Source organism: Panthera uncia, assembly GCF_023721935.1.
Source record: "Panthera uncia isolate 11264 chromosome B2 unlocalized genomic scaffold, Puncia_PCG_1.0 HiC_scaffold_24, whole genome shotgun sequence".
In the NCBI taxonomy this organism is placed as follows: domain Eukaryota; kingdom Metazoa; phylum Chordata; class Mammalia; order Carnivora; family Felidae; genus Panthera; species Panthera uncia.
Window position 1 is genome coordinate 99,693,700 of NW_026057580.1, and position 14,170 is coordinate 99,707,869.

The 14,170-nt window shown below is 39.2% G+C and overlaps 1 protein-coding gene across 4 annotated transcripts in view; it reads right to left on the minus strand.

The window, feature by feature from the left end:
* Positions 1-4,694: 4,694 nt before the first annotated feature.
* SHPRH (SNF2 histone linker PHD RING helicase) overlaps positions 4,695-14,170 on the minus strand; it is a 95,150-nt gene continuing 85,674 nt past the window's right edge. For 3 of the 4 annotated variants that reach the window (XM_049654484.1, XM_049654486.1, XM_049654487.1), the window contains 4 exons: positions 13,270-13,356; positions 12,339-12,517; positions 7,954-8,034; positions 6,320-6,742 (listed from right to left, as the gene is read on the minus strand). In XM_049654484.1, coding sequence (XP_049510441.1) covers positions 6,646-6,742; positions 7,954-8,034; positions 12,339-12,517; positions 13,270-13,356 — 444 coding nt within the window. In that variant the 3' untranslated portion in view covers positions 6,320-6,645. Of the gene's footprint in view, positions 5,632-6,319; positions 6,743-7,953; positions 8,035-12,338; positions 12,518-13,269; positions 13,357-14,170 lie in introns of those variants that run through there. The other variant, XM_049654485.1, reaches the window with a different exon arrangement.

Consider the following 14,170-nt stretch of genomic DNA (forward strand, 5'->3'; position numbering starts at 1 on the left):
AAAAAATTTTTTTTAACGTTTTATTTATTTGTGAGACAGAGAGAGATAGAGCATGAACGGGGCAGGGGCAGAGAGAGACGGAGACACAGAATCGGAAGCAGGCTCCAGGCTCTGAGCCATCAGCCCAGAGCCCGACGCGGGCTCGAACTCACGGACCGTGAGATCGTGACCTGAGCCGAAGTCGGACGCTTAACCGACTGAGCCACCCAGGCGCCCCGATGTTAAAATTTTTAAAAATGTTTTTATTTTTGAGAAGAGAGAGACAGGGCATGAGCGGGGGAGGGGTAGAGAGAAAGAGGAAGACAGAGAATCCGAAGCAGGCTCCAGGCTCTGAGCCATCAGCACAGAGCCCGAGAGGAGGGGCTCGAAGGCACAAGCCGTGAGATCATGACCTGAGCTGAAGTTGGACACCCAAATGACTGAGCCACCCAGGCACCCCCTCTAAAGGCCCTTTTACTGATGGAATCAAGCCCATCCAAGTCATCCAGAATAATCTCCCTTTAGGTTGGCGAATTATAGACTTTAATCATATCTACAAAATACTTTTGTAGCAACACAGAGATCCATATATATATATATATTTTTTAATTTATTTTTGGGACAGAGAGAGACAGAGCATGAACGGGGGAGGGGCAGAGAGAGAGGGAGACACAGAATCGGAAACAGGCTCCAGGCTCCGAGCCGTCAGCCCAGAGCCTGACGCGGGGCTCGAACTCACGGACTGCGAGATCATGACCTGGCTGAAGTCGGACGCTTAACCGACTGCGCCACCCAGGCGCCCCACAGAGATCCATATTTGATTGAATAACAGACGATGGCCTAGCAGAGGTGACTCATAAAGCTCAACATCACAGGTGAGAATTACCTCTGTGATCACAGAGTATCACTGTTTATTTCATATTCCTATGGAGACAGCATTTGGCTTAAAAGTCAGCGGCTGTATGCAAATCAACCATTTTTTTTTTTTTTTAAACAGTGCATGATGCAAAATTAAATGGAAGATCTTGTTATACAAGGCCCACCAAACTTGCAAACACTGCTGCTGCTGCTGCTGTGGGGGTAGGTCTCTACCAGGCACTTTGACTATGCTCCATGAAAAGGTACATAGAGCAAACTCACTCCAAGCATGGCTAGGAAAATTTGGCCCATTCCCTGCCTTGTTCTTAACAAGACATTGAAGACATTTTATTTTTTTTAAGCTTATTTATTTTGAGAGAGAGAGAGAGAGAGAGAGAGAAAGCACGTGCAAGCGGGGGAGGGGTAGAGAGAGAGAGGAAGACAGAGGATCTGAAGTAGGCTCTGTGCTGACTTGAGAGAGCCGGATGTGGGGCTCGAACCCCCTCATCGTGAGATCATGACCTGAGCCGAAGTCGGATGCTTAACCGACTGAGCCACCCAGGCGCCCCAAAGATACTTTAAAAATAGGCTACTGTAGTTCTCAAACTTTTTGGTCTCAGGACCTTCATATGCATCAAAATTACCGAGGACCTTAGTTAGGGCTTTTGTTTCTATGGGTTGTGTCCTTAGTTTGGGCTGCTATAGGTGCACTGAACTCTCTCCAGGGAGCTGCAGACTGTGTACCATTCGGGGAGGGGCGTTTGCCCTTGGAAGCTCATCTGAGGAGCTTCTCCCACCCTGGAAGTGCACGGACTCCAGCTTAGGAGTGGTTGGGCAGGGGTCTGATCAGTACCCTTTTATGTAGCAGTGGATAAACGGCTTTTCTGATACTAAGACATAAGAACAGAACAGATAGGAAAAAAGGTAGGAACCGTGGAAGGAAGGAAGGAGAGAATTAAACAGTGGTTTACTTAGTAAAGATCTTCATCTTAATGCTTGAAAGACCAAAACCATTTAAGAGGGAAACTTGCTAATCTTTTGCTGTATGCATAAAGATTGTAAGTAAAAGAATCAACCCTTTAAAAGAACTTATTGCATAAATTAGATGTCTGCAATAGGAAGACAGAAGTGCTATGTATTTATTTGTATCCTATCACGCCGGTAAGCAATCATGTGGGAGCGGGGTGGAAACGGTCACCTGCAGAATAAAAGCAGTAACCTGTTATCAGTTAGAGACTTAAAAAGTGAGAAGCATTGAGGAGTTTTAAGTAAGTACGGCATTCCACAATGATGCTTAACAGTTTATACTAATTGCTGATAAACTTCTGATACAATAAAGTGAGATCAGGCATTGAAGTACATTCTCTTCTTAAACATAGGTTTGCATTTACCAAAGATATCATTTTGTGACAGACAAAGGAAAATCTTTTCAACACAGTCAACAGGGAACAATGCTCTCATCTTAATCAATGGACATTTTTTTTTAAAGTTTATTTATTTTGAGAGAGAGAGAGAGAGAGAGAGAGAGGCAGGCAGAGGGGTAGAGAGAGAGGGAGAGAGAGAAACCCAAGCAGGCCCCATGCTCAGTGCAGAGCCTGATATGGGGCTTGATCCCATGAACTGTGAGACCGCATCCTGAGCCAAGATTGAGTTGGACGTTTAACCGACTGAGCCACCCAGGTGCCCCAGTCAATGGAAATTTTTAAGAAGAATCTGAAAAGATAACTGGCTGTAGCACTCATTTGATTATAGGAAGCTGGGAAACAGAAGGGCATAAGGTGCCTTTGTAGTTCCGAGTACAGAATTAGGGAAGTGGTAAATATAAACTAAATGGTCTTGAAGGAAGGTAAACATGGGTAATCTCAGTAGACATACTCTAAATAAATTATTAATAAAGCGACGGGGAACTAGATTTCTAAGGAAATTTGGGCAAAATGTTTTCTCCAGAAGGCACCGGAGGGGTTGTCAGTGATCAGTTTTGTACTGGCATACGAATCACAGATCTGAAAAGACTTCACACGTACAAAATTGGTCCTTGGACAAAACTGTTCCTTGACCAGGCTCTATCTGGGGTGTGGAGCACAAGTAAGAACAGGTTTCCGGGCTTTGGAGAAACAGCCAATGGGCGTTGGAGAAAGACTAAGAAAATACTGAAGGGACGGGTTGAGAGGAAGAAAGAAAAGGTTACTGAACAACTTAGTAACAATAGACACCTGTACAAAAGATCATCATACAGATAATGGAGGCTAAATTTTATTTCCAGCTTGCCAGAAAAAGAGCCTGCATACATAGGCGGCAGCACAAAGGATTCAGTTTCAATTTAAAGAAGTCAGTTTTGAGTCACTGATACTAAATAACGGGATAGGGTCCGCAGGATGGTGTGGGACCTTCAAAGACAAGATATGTGTGTCCCTGAAAGGCTGGCTGAAGGGAAGACTTAAGTTCCCGTATTTTCTGTACGTGATACTGCGTGTTCTCTAACTCAGACGCAACACTGCACACCTATCCTGAGATCCGGAGTTCCCCTGGGGTTATCAATTATCCACAAAGCCCTCCTTTAACGAAAGGCTTGTGACTGGTTCATATTCAACCCTTAATGTGATAGCACTCTTGTGGGCTTCACGATGTAACAGAGGTACATGGAGATTCTCATAAATTTTATAAAATATAGTTAATTGATCCCACTTTGAAGAAATTTTATGAAAGATTAGATTATCAGAATAGATAGGTTCAAGATGCATTTCTTGCACTGCACTGTTTTAATGACTTTTCATTTTTATATTGGTATGCCAGTTAAAAATTATGAATTGACATATTACTGGGGGATTTTGTTTAAATTCTAGAAAAATTGAAAGACACTTTTTTTTTTTTTTTTAAAGTAGGCTCCACACCTAATATGGGGCTCAAACTCAAGACCCTAAGATCAAGAGTTGCATGCTCTACTGACTGAACCAGCCAGATGCCCCTGAAAGACACTTTTTATTCAGTTTATTTAAGCCTGAGGTCATTCAGCATAGGTGATTTTTGCATTTCACAAAGTTTATTCTGTAGTTTAATAAACATTAAGAATTCAAGCACGCTAAATCTTTAATATACTAAATCTAATAGATGAGAGAAGATTTAAAAGACATTATGTTCCTTTGTCCACTTGAAAGGGTTGCTTAAGTTGATGACTAATTAATCTTGCATTGTTAAATTCCATTCCTAAATATTTTGATGAGTAGTGTTAGTTTGATAACTATTTGTAAAGTATTTGTGGTTATGTGTTGAATTCTCATGTCAATAGTTTTTAGTCTGTTATTATTAATATGACATGAAAAGGATGAATTCCTAAAAAAACAAATGCAAGAATCATTCTGCTAAAATCACGTGCAAAGAGAAAAGCTGAAGCTGCAATAAACATAGCAAAGCTATCTGGGTTTGAACAAAAGATTATGGAATTAGGCACTGTATGTAACTCTATCTTTTCAGTCCTAACAAGCTCACTTGGATTCATGCTTCCTCAGATCCAAATACGTTTAAGCTCTTTAAGGATTGGTACTATCTCATTTTTTCTCACTGGTTCATTAGTACAGCACCCACTAAAGAACAACTATTGTGAGCACAGTGATAGTTTAGAAAATATAAAATGAAAGAGGATGGAAGCAAAAAAGCCCTTTGCTTGCAGCCAAGAAGACGTGGGGATTAAATATGTATTTCTTTTGAACAACTGTCTGGAAGAATTTCCACAACTGTTTTGAGGAAATAAATGTCTATAAAATATGGAATTCTATAGTATAAACAATTTTGACATCTTTTGTTGAGAGACCAAAACAAAAAACATAGTGTATGTTCTGCGGCTCGGAAATTAATAAATCCCCAAGTTTCAATTTCCACTAAAATATTTATTTAATTAATGATATCTTACAGAAATAAATAAGAACGTTTTTTTTTTTTTCTAATACAGATAGGTATATTTATATATATATATTTTTTCTTTTTTTACAAAATTGAAGCATATCAAATTGTTTTCCCTAAAACTTTAGCTCAAAAAGGAATACTAGGAAACAAACAGAAATACTGAAACATGCTCATCATTAAATTACAACCATGGGCCTTCTGAATCTCAGTATGACACAGGATTTACAGAAAGACCATGAGATTTGGAGTAGGGGACCTGGGTTCCACTGCTTCCTTGCTACGTGTCACAAGCATGGCTCTCTGTATTTCTGAACCTTGGTTCTCCAACTTCAAAACAGGAATGATAATAGTTACATCAACTTCACAGGATTATTGGGCAAATTAAAGCTGAATGTGAATGTATAGGAAAGCTCTTTGTAATATGTAAAGAGCTACAAAAATAATAGTTTTGTTTAATTTCATATAAAAGAATTGATGCATATCTTCCTTCGACTGAGGAATAAGCACCAAAAACATGTGTGTGTTTTCTTCAGTTGAATTATGTCACCCTATAAACCTAGAATAAGAAAATGCACCTTAACTAAGCACCAAAGCTTCTTGGACAAATATGATATAAGGGATATTTCTATTACAGTTTTCTGGGCAGCTGAGTAGGAGCTAATGAGTCCTGAGGGTCATTTAAAACTCTGAAGGCTCAAAGAAAACAAAACAAGAACCTCTGTATTACATCAAATGGCTAGGATAAAACAAGCTACTCCTTCTTTAGTGACTTCAAAGTCCATTAATTCTTCACAGAAGAAGAAACACTCAGTTGTTATCAGTTGCAATTATTTGCTTATGTAAATATGACATTCTCTTGTTCCAAAGATCAAATACTAGTCCTTGAGAGAAGTCCTAGTGAAATAAAATAACAAATTATCACAAAGTTAGATACCAGTGGTTAAAAGTCTAGTTTCCCAAGAACACGGGAAAGGAAAAGAACCCAAAACATCAGTATAATAATGATAAAAAACAAAACAAAAAAAACTAAAAAACCCCCACAAAACCCTGCCATAATTTCCATGTTATAATGATTAAGAACTAAAATTATAAAACTTGCAATATTTACAGACACATCGATCTTAAAACAAGTAAAAACTTAACGATAAGACAAATTAAAAGTAGAGAAAGCAGTTTAGATCATTTTACGGTAAATATGAATATACTTAAAATGCTAAAGTTCACTGCTTACGCTGACACTACCTAACACATCATAGAAATAAGAAGTGTTCAATGTTTCAATTGTTAGTAGCAACACACAGAGAAAGGAATTACTTGCCTAATATTAACTTGTTAGGAGTTGTATTACTGTAAAGTTACTATGCATGGAGTTACAGTCTAAAACTACTAAAATAACTAGGAGGTAATATAATTCACCATGTACTTTAAATACTACTAGCAAGATATTGGTGAATCATGTGCTAAAGATACCGAAGGCCCTTCCAAAACTGAGATTTATGTGGGTCAGATATTCTAGGTCATATAAAACCAGATCAGTTTACTTTTTTCCCTTCCTCCAACTCTTTTTAAGATTGATCCTATCAAAAAAAAAAAAAAAAAAAAAAAAAGAGTACACGTTACCTCTCTTAATTCCCTTGCCTTATCAGATACAGATATTCTTTGGGGCAAAAAATACATGTTTTATTAGGAGTGTAAAATTAAAAATCTTTATAGATCTTTTGGAAACAAGATATTGGAAAGGACTCAGTAACTACTAGGACACTGTACAACTAAAAAAAAGAAAGAAATTCATTCAATGAAGAACAGTGTATTTACTGACATCTACTGGAGTTTTTACTTATAACTTTGCTCTATAAGCTATGAAAAAATTTAAATACATTAAAGTCTGTGGATTGAATCAAGTGTACTTCATTCAAGTTCTTCAGTTTCTTTGGTAAACAGGTCTGCCAGATCAGCCAAGGTTAAGACAGAGGCCTCTGGATGCTTCACCGATGAGTTCGTGTGACTGCAGGATTTTCCAAGTGAGTAGAGTCAGAAAGAAACCAAGGAATAAATGATTATATTTGCCTTATATTTTGCTCTAGTCCTGTAATAATCTAAGACATTATGAGATAAGAATATAATATCCTTATAATGTAAAACCGTATTTGTTGATAAGTGTTTGTAAGTGAGCCAGAAACTCTGAGTAGAAGGTTGGTGACAGGATCATTATTACTTCTTGTCAAAATTCGGGAAGACTTCCATACAGTATTTTCAGGCTTTGTTATAAAATGTCTTTTCTCTCCATGATTAATAAAACAAAGAAATAAAACCCATGCCAACAGCTACGAAGTCTCTCACCTTACAATTTACCTTCTTACTATCAAAAGTTAGTGTATTTCAAGAGAATTTCAACAGCTCTTCTAACTGGTATGTCATTTAAGTGGCTTAACTATAATCACTGAATTCTGTTCCACATGGAAACATGAACAAAAAGCCTTCATGTCTGATGCAAACAGCTTTCATGGCAGAATCTTCCCTTCCCATTAAACCACAGATGGAAGGAAACTTCTGGTTTCAAATGGTTTCTTTGCTATGCACACTACCTCTGTAGAGACATCCCTTCTAGGGCAATTATTCTTTTGTATCTTCCAACCATACCTATTTCATAAGGATGTAGTAAGCCACTGGTTTGTATTTTCAAAATGAGTTTATAGGAAATTATAGAATCAATATTAGAAAGTTTTATAATTCTAAAGTTAAGTTTTTAAAATTAAGGCTACCCGGGTCTCTCTGCTTCCGTTGTGCCTTTGGAACTAATCTCCCAATTCCCAGCTGAGTTTTAAGTCCAGATCTTCCTGTGTGTATGTAACTAAGATGTGTGATGTATAAAGAAACACTGTAAGTTTCCTTTCACAGATACCAGACTAAGGCTGTCAGGTGGGGCATAAAGATAGATTTCCTTAAAAAGTAATCCAATACGGCAAAGAAAAGTAGGACGTTTAAATATTTTTATACATTACAATCCCTATTAACAAATTAAATCAAATATAGGATGCCAGAGCATTAACTGGGACATTTTACACGGGGTAAAATGTCCCATCTTGCTTTTAAAAAGTATTTGCACTTAATATTTTTTGGTTGACTAGGTGGTCATCTAAGTGAAGAAGTCCCAAACACTCACAGGACATCATGTAAACAGGAAATGCCCAGGGGCTTGGATAAAGCGTTACCTACCTCTTCTCAGCAGTTTTCAGCATGGCTTGCATTCTTTCTTCTATTGTTGCCTTAATTAAGAATCTGTGTACAATAGTAGGTCTAGAAGGTACATAACAATGATACATTCAAAAACATCTTAAAACTAATTAGGACAAACAAGATTTCACATATTATATGCTACATTCATCAGTCACTTAGTGCCACCTGGCAGGTACTCATCAGTGTGCTGGGGGGGGGGGTGGCGGTCAGTGGTGAATAAAACAAACTAGCCTTAATGAACTGACATTCGAACAAGGGGAGACACACAATAAACACATAAATCAGATGGTACAGATAATGACACAAGGCAGCTGAGACATATGAGTTAAAATATGACCGATGGGAAGGAGGCCACTCAGCAAAGGAGAAGCAGGAAGAGCATCCAAACAGAAGAAACAATAAGTAAATGCAAGCTCTTGAAACACGCTTGAAACAAGCCTAAAACGTCTGAAGGGCACAAAGAAGGCTGGCGTGGCGGAAGGGTACTGTAATGTCGGGGTAGAGAGTGGAAGTGAGATTGCAGAGGTAGGCAGGGACCAGATCGTGTAGGGTCTGGAGGGACATGGCAGGAATCTGGATTTTTATTGTGGTTATGGGGGGAAGCCATCCATGGGTTTTAGGCGTGATTTCATTTGTACTCGCTTATACTTTAGACATCTCTTTGGCTCCTGCATGGGGGATGAACTATTAGGTAGCAAAAGTTAAGGAGTTCTGTAAGAGTCCAGGTAAGGGGTGGGCTGTACGCTGGTTGGGTCAGTGGCAACAGTATGTAGCAGAAGATTTGGAGTATCTGGCAAGACAGAGCTGGCAGATAGAGCTGGCAAGACTTCAGTGATGGTGTGGACGTGTGGACAAAGAAACAAATCTGGAAGAGTCCTAGACCTCTGGTCTGAGAAACTACACATGAGAGAGGCAGACTATAAGATGGGGAGGGCTTGGGGTGGGTGGGAGCGCAGCCTATGGGAAACTGGAGTTTTCCATAAGCTAGGTATCCAAGGGGAGGTGGAGTCCAGATATGTGTGAAGTGGCAGAACTGGGTGTGTGGGTCTGAGACGGGAGCTGAAGGGGCATGTCTGGACCGGGGACATGCGTCTGAGAGTCATCAGCACATAAGTGCTACTTAGAGCTCTACGACTGGATGAACTCATTTAGGAAGCATAGATGAGAAAAAAAGAGCCCTCAGGGACCACTGGCAAGAAGTAGGTCATTAATAGCATTTTGAAACCTTATTTTGGTGGCACGGTGAGGACCAAAACCCCACCAGAAAGGCCGAGAGCGGAGGGGTAAGGAAGTGGATGGAGGTGGAATGCAGGGGAGTGTTTCTACAGATGGGTGATACTAAGACATATTTATGTGGTCATGTGTTACAAGAGGAATGCCCTTGAGAGAGTAGGAGAACGGATGGCACCCATGACAAGTGGAAAGGCTGGCTTTTGAAAGAAAAGGGATACTCCTCTGGCTGTGACAGAAGGGAGGGAACATACCGTGCCTTCCTGCTTTTTGCTACTGAGGAAACATCCCAATGCCCACCTACGACCAATGCTGCACTTGAGCGTTGTTTTACACTCTCTCCTCTCTTGCTTTACTAGTTGTTTCTGTCTTTAATGAACCATTCCTTTATTTCTCCCATATGAAAGGAAAAACAACAACAACAAAAAACCCCTCTTGATCTCATACTCTTCCTTTCCTCTGCTCTTTGCAGCAAAACTGCTCAAAATACGAGTCCTACCAGGGTGCCTGGGTGGCTCAGTTGGTTAAGCTTCCAACTTCAGCTCAGGTCATAATCTCGAGGTTTGTGAGTTCGAGCCCGCATCAGGCTCTGTGCTGACAGCTCAGAGCCTGGAGCCTGCTTCAGATTCTGTGTCTCCCTCTCTCTCTCTGTCCCTCCCATGCTCATGCTCTGTCTCTCTCTGTTTCTCTAATAAATAAACGTTGCTGCAAGTCCTACCAGCAATGCAGAGGCAGCTGTGTGCTGTGCTTACAAGCACGGACTGGGGAGGCAGAGCAGCTGTTTGAAACCCGCCACCACTTTTGCTAGCTATGTGACCTTGGACAAGTGACTTAACCCCTCTGTGTTAGATAAGTGTTTGTTCATAAATAAATAAAACCCTATTCTCTCTTACACTCAAATCAGACCATCTCCTCCCCTACCGGCTCTCTGACTTCATCTCCTACTTCTCTCCTCTTTGCTTATTCTACTTTTTAGCAACCCTGGCTCCTCGCTATTCCTCAAATGTACCCAGCACACCTCTGACTTAGGGTCTTTGCACTGAGTGTGCTTTCTACGTGAATATTACTCTCCATGACACCTGCATGACTTTCACATCTCTTTCAACTCTTTGTTCAGATGTTAACTTCTCCATAAAAATATTGCATGCCATCCTGCCCAGCCAATGCCCTCTTAATCCTCCTTACCCTGCTTTACTTTTCCAGCTCCTAACTTAGTAGATGTTTTACTTCTGCTTATTGTTTACCATCTCTCTACCGGCTGTTTATAACTAGAATTTAAGTTCCACAAGGGCATCTCAAATACTTAGAACAGTGCCTGGCACACAGAAGGTGCTCAATGACAATTTGCTGAAGGAGGTATGTGGGTACCGATGCAGGCAGACTGCTCAGGTTGGTGATGGAAAGATGAGATGCTTCAAATCTGAGGTATCTGTTTTGCACATGTGAGGCAAGGCTGCCATCAGTGGGGAGCAGGAAGATACAGAAGACTTTTAAGACCATCTCTTCAGAAAGTGGAAAAATCTATTTACTAGGGAAGCATAGTAAGATGAGTCAAGTAGTGTTGAACAGTCTTTTTAGACTGTGGTCTTACATATGAGCTGCGTCTAGTCTATGCCTTGGAAAACACTGAAAACACGAGAAGTCAATGTTTAAAAGTGTAAGAAAAAACAAACCAAAAAAACAACATAATAAGACATAACTGCATTTTAAATGATACTCAACAGGGCTTAGAACAAGCATGCATTTATCAGTTATGTTACCTTGCCATATTTTACTAAGGGTTTATTTGATGAACATGTCTCTTGCCTGCTAAAAGTTAAAAGCCCTCATTTGCTCTCTTGGCTATTGCTTACAAGGCCCTTCAGCGTTTTGAGTAGGGCACATAAGATCAGATCCCCTGCCACTCCTCTCCGCAGGCTCTATACTCCAGCAATCCCAAACTCCTTCCAGTTCCTAGGAATATCATGGCGTTTATCTGCTCTGTGTTCCTGCACATGCAACTCTCTTTGGTTGTGAGATCAGCCTTTTCTAGCCCAACGTTGAAATAATTATTTCTTCAAGACTCAACCCAATGAAGCCTTCTGTGACTTTCTAGGCACAGCCGATCAGCCCCTTTTGTTACACGGTACTTCTAATGTATTTTTGCACACTCTACTGCAGTATGTCGAATCTTCTGTTTCTGGTACTACACAGTGATTTCCTTGGGGGAGTAGGTTATGTCTTACTCAGTTTGAGTCTTCAGTATCTAGAATAATGCATGACATATAGTTGCTGCTCAATCAACATTTATTTAATGAGTACTCAGTATGGATTTTTTTCTAAACATTCAAGGCATCTAATATCTAGGAGGTAATACATCTAAGAGGTCTTATGAAGGATAGTTTTCTATTCTAATATTTGAATAAAAGTAGTAGATATTACATAGTATTCACTATTAGGTTTGCTTTGGGTCTAAACTAAATATAATTATTTCTCAGAGTGGACCTATGGGACTGTCTTTCCCTAAGGGGAAGAATTTAAAAAAAAAAAATTTTTGTTTTTAACATTTATTCATTTTTGAGACAGAGAGAGACAGAGCATGAACGGGGGAAGGTCAGAGAGAGAGGGAGACACAGAATCTGAAACAGGCTCCAGGATCTGAACTGTCAGCACAGAGCCCGACGTGGGGCTCGAACTCACAGACCGCGAGATCATGTCCTGAGCCGAAGTGGGACGCCCAACCGACTAAGCCACCCAGGCGCCCCCTTAAGGGGAAGAATTTAAAAAGGGGTCATGAATGAGATCTGCCTTCTTTTAAATACAGGCTACTTTAGACAATCAAAAATCAATTCTTCTCAAAGTCACAATGGATATCTTCAACTCTGCAGCTGTCTTAAATATTTTAAGAAACTGTTTTGGTAAAGTGATCAGGGTAGAGTTTGAAGACAAAAATCTGGGAGAATTTGGGATTTGCTCGAGTAGGGAGGGCTGGAAATCGCAAGACGTCTGTTGGTCATATAATGATACTTGGAAAATTTAATACATAAGGAAATAATTAATGAATAGGTTTAATGAACATAAATGAAGAGCTTAAACACTGATTTGTATCTTAAAAACTCGAAGCAAAAGTAAGTGATGTTAATTTTAGTCCTTACTTGGTCTGTCCAATTCGGTGTACCCTCCCAATGGCCTGAAGCTCGTGGGCAGGGTTCAAAATGGGCTCCACCAAGAGAACATGAGTTGCTTCAATGATAGTTAATCCGTTAGAACCTGTGTGCAGGGGCAGCAGCAAAATATTGATTTGGGGATCATGTTTAAATGCTGAGAGGTTCTCCTAAAAAAAGAAAGGTACATTTAAATTTTAGCTGCATCAGTTAAAAATAAGAGCGGTATATTATAGCTCATATTAAAGAAGACTAGTGGTATCCAGGTCATTGTGAAATGTCATAATTAAGACAAGTAAATGTAAAATTATTAATTTTAGAAAATGTAAACTTGTTGTTTGACTTCATGAGGAAAAGTATCACATAAGCCCTCTTGTTCACTGCGATACGGTGGAGGCAAAAGATACATGTATGTGATGGATACAGATTAAACTACATGAGCTTCCAGGAAAGAGAGAGAGAAGGAATGTGTTAAGAGTGAGGATGAGGTCAGAGGTATGAAATCTGCTACATTTTCACTTGGTCTTTTTGTTTTTTGACTCTCAGGGTGTGTGCCTGTCATGCTGAGTGTCATGTAAGGTACTTGGGCCATATAGTTTGCCTGATGCAGTGTCTTGAGAACTTAATCCTGGTACGATGGCCCTGTCCATTCAAAAGGTGAATCACAGGCTGTCTCCTCTATTAAAGCCAACACCCTCAAGTCAGAAGATCTTAAAAAAGAAAAAAATGATCTTGCTATAGGTATAACTGAACAGATAGAAAATTAATTAGTTTCTCCACTTTGCTTTTGAATGTTAATTTTATAATCAATAACTCAAACCCTTACAGAAGACAATAAATGGAAGTAACCTAGTTCGCAGCAGTTTAAATTTGCAACTAAATCCCCACCTCCCCAAACGCAAGTAAAATCTTCCTGACATACCTGAAATGTCTTAACACGGCTGATCTGAGCAAATTCCATGTTGTTGTCAGTGAGGGCTTTTGAAATAATATCTAATACATCTTGCCACTAGAACGCATAAAACAATAAGAAAACAAATATTTACACATAGCTTTCACATAAAAAGGAGTTGAAAAGGGACTAAATGAAAATAACTTTTGTACCTCAGAATTCAGAAAAAAAAATCTTCAAATGTAGTACCATCAATAGTATTTAGTTCTATCAAAATGGTAGCGTTTTTGGTTGTTTGTTTGTTTGTTTGTTTGAGATCAAATGCTGGTTAAAAACAGGGTAAAAAACATGACTGCCTTTGGGAAATGAAGTTAAGATAAAGAGAAATAATATGAAATAAATAATGGGAGTGCTTAACGGATGTAGTTGCTTACCTTTTAGAAATGAAAACTAGAATTTTTACTCATGATATATTTTTTTTAATGAGCAGCAGGCAAAAATTTAATTATTAGAATATAAGAACAGAAAGGAAGAATAGTATGAATGCTCTTTTTACAGAGAGGGGACATTCAAAAGTGAATGCCCCTTTACTCAATATTTTATTCAGCAGATTTTTTCTTAAACAACCAATTTCATTTGTGAAATGAGACTTTCAAGGTTATAGGTTCTCATTTTTAACATATTAATACCAGAATATCCCCATAAGCCACAAACAGGACGTGTAGCTGTAGAAATTGCCTTGTGAAGCATCACCAAATTCCTCTAAAAATAATTCTATCCTATGGACATGGGAAAATAAAACATGAACATGGAAAATCTAACAGTAATTCTAAATCTCTACTATATGAGGGTAAACACTAAACATGAACTCTCAGATATAAGCTGATATAAGAGCCAGAAAGCCAGTGTGAGCCAAGACCAAGGAAGAACA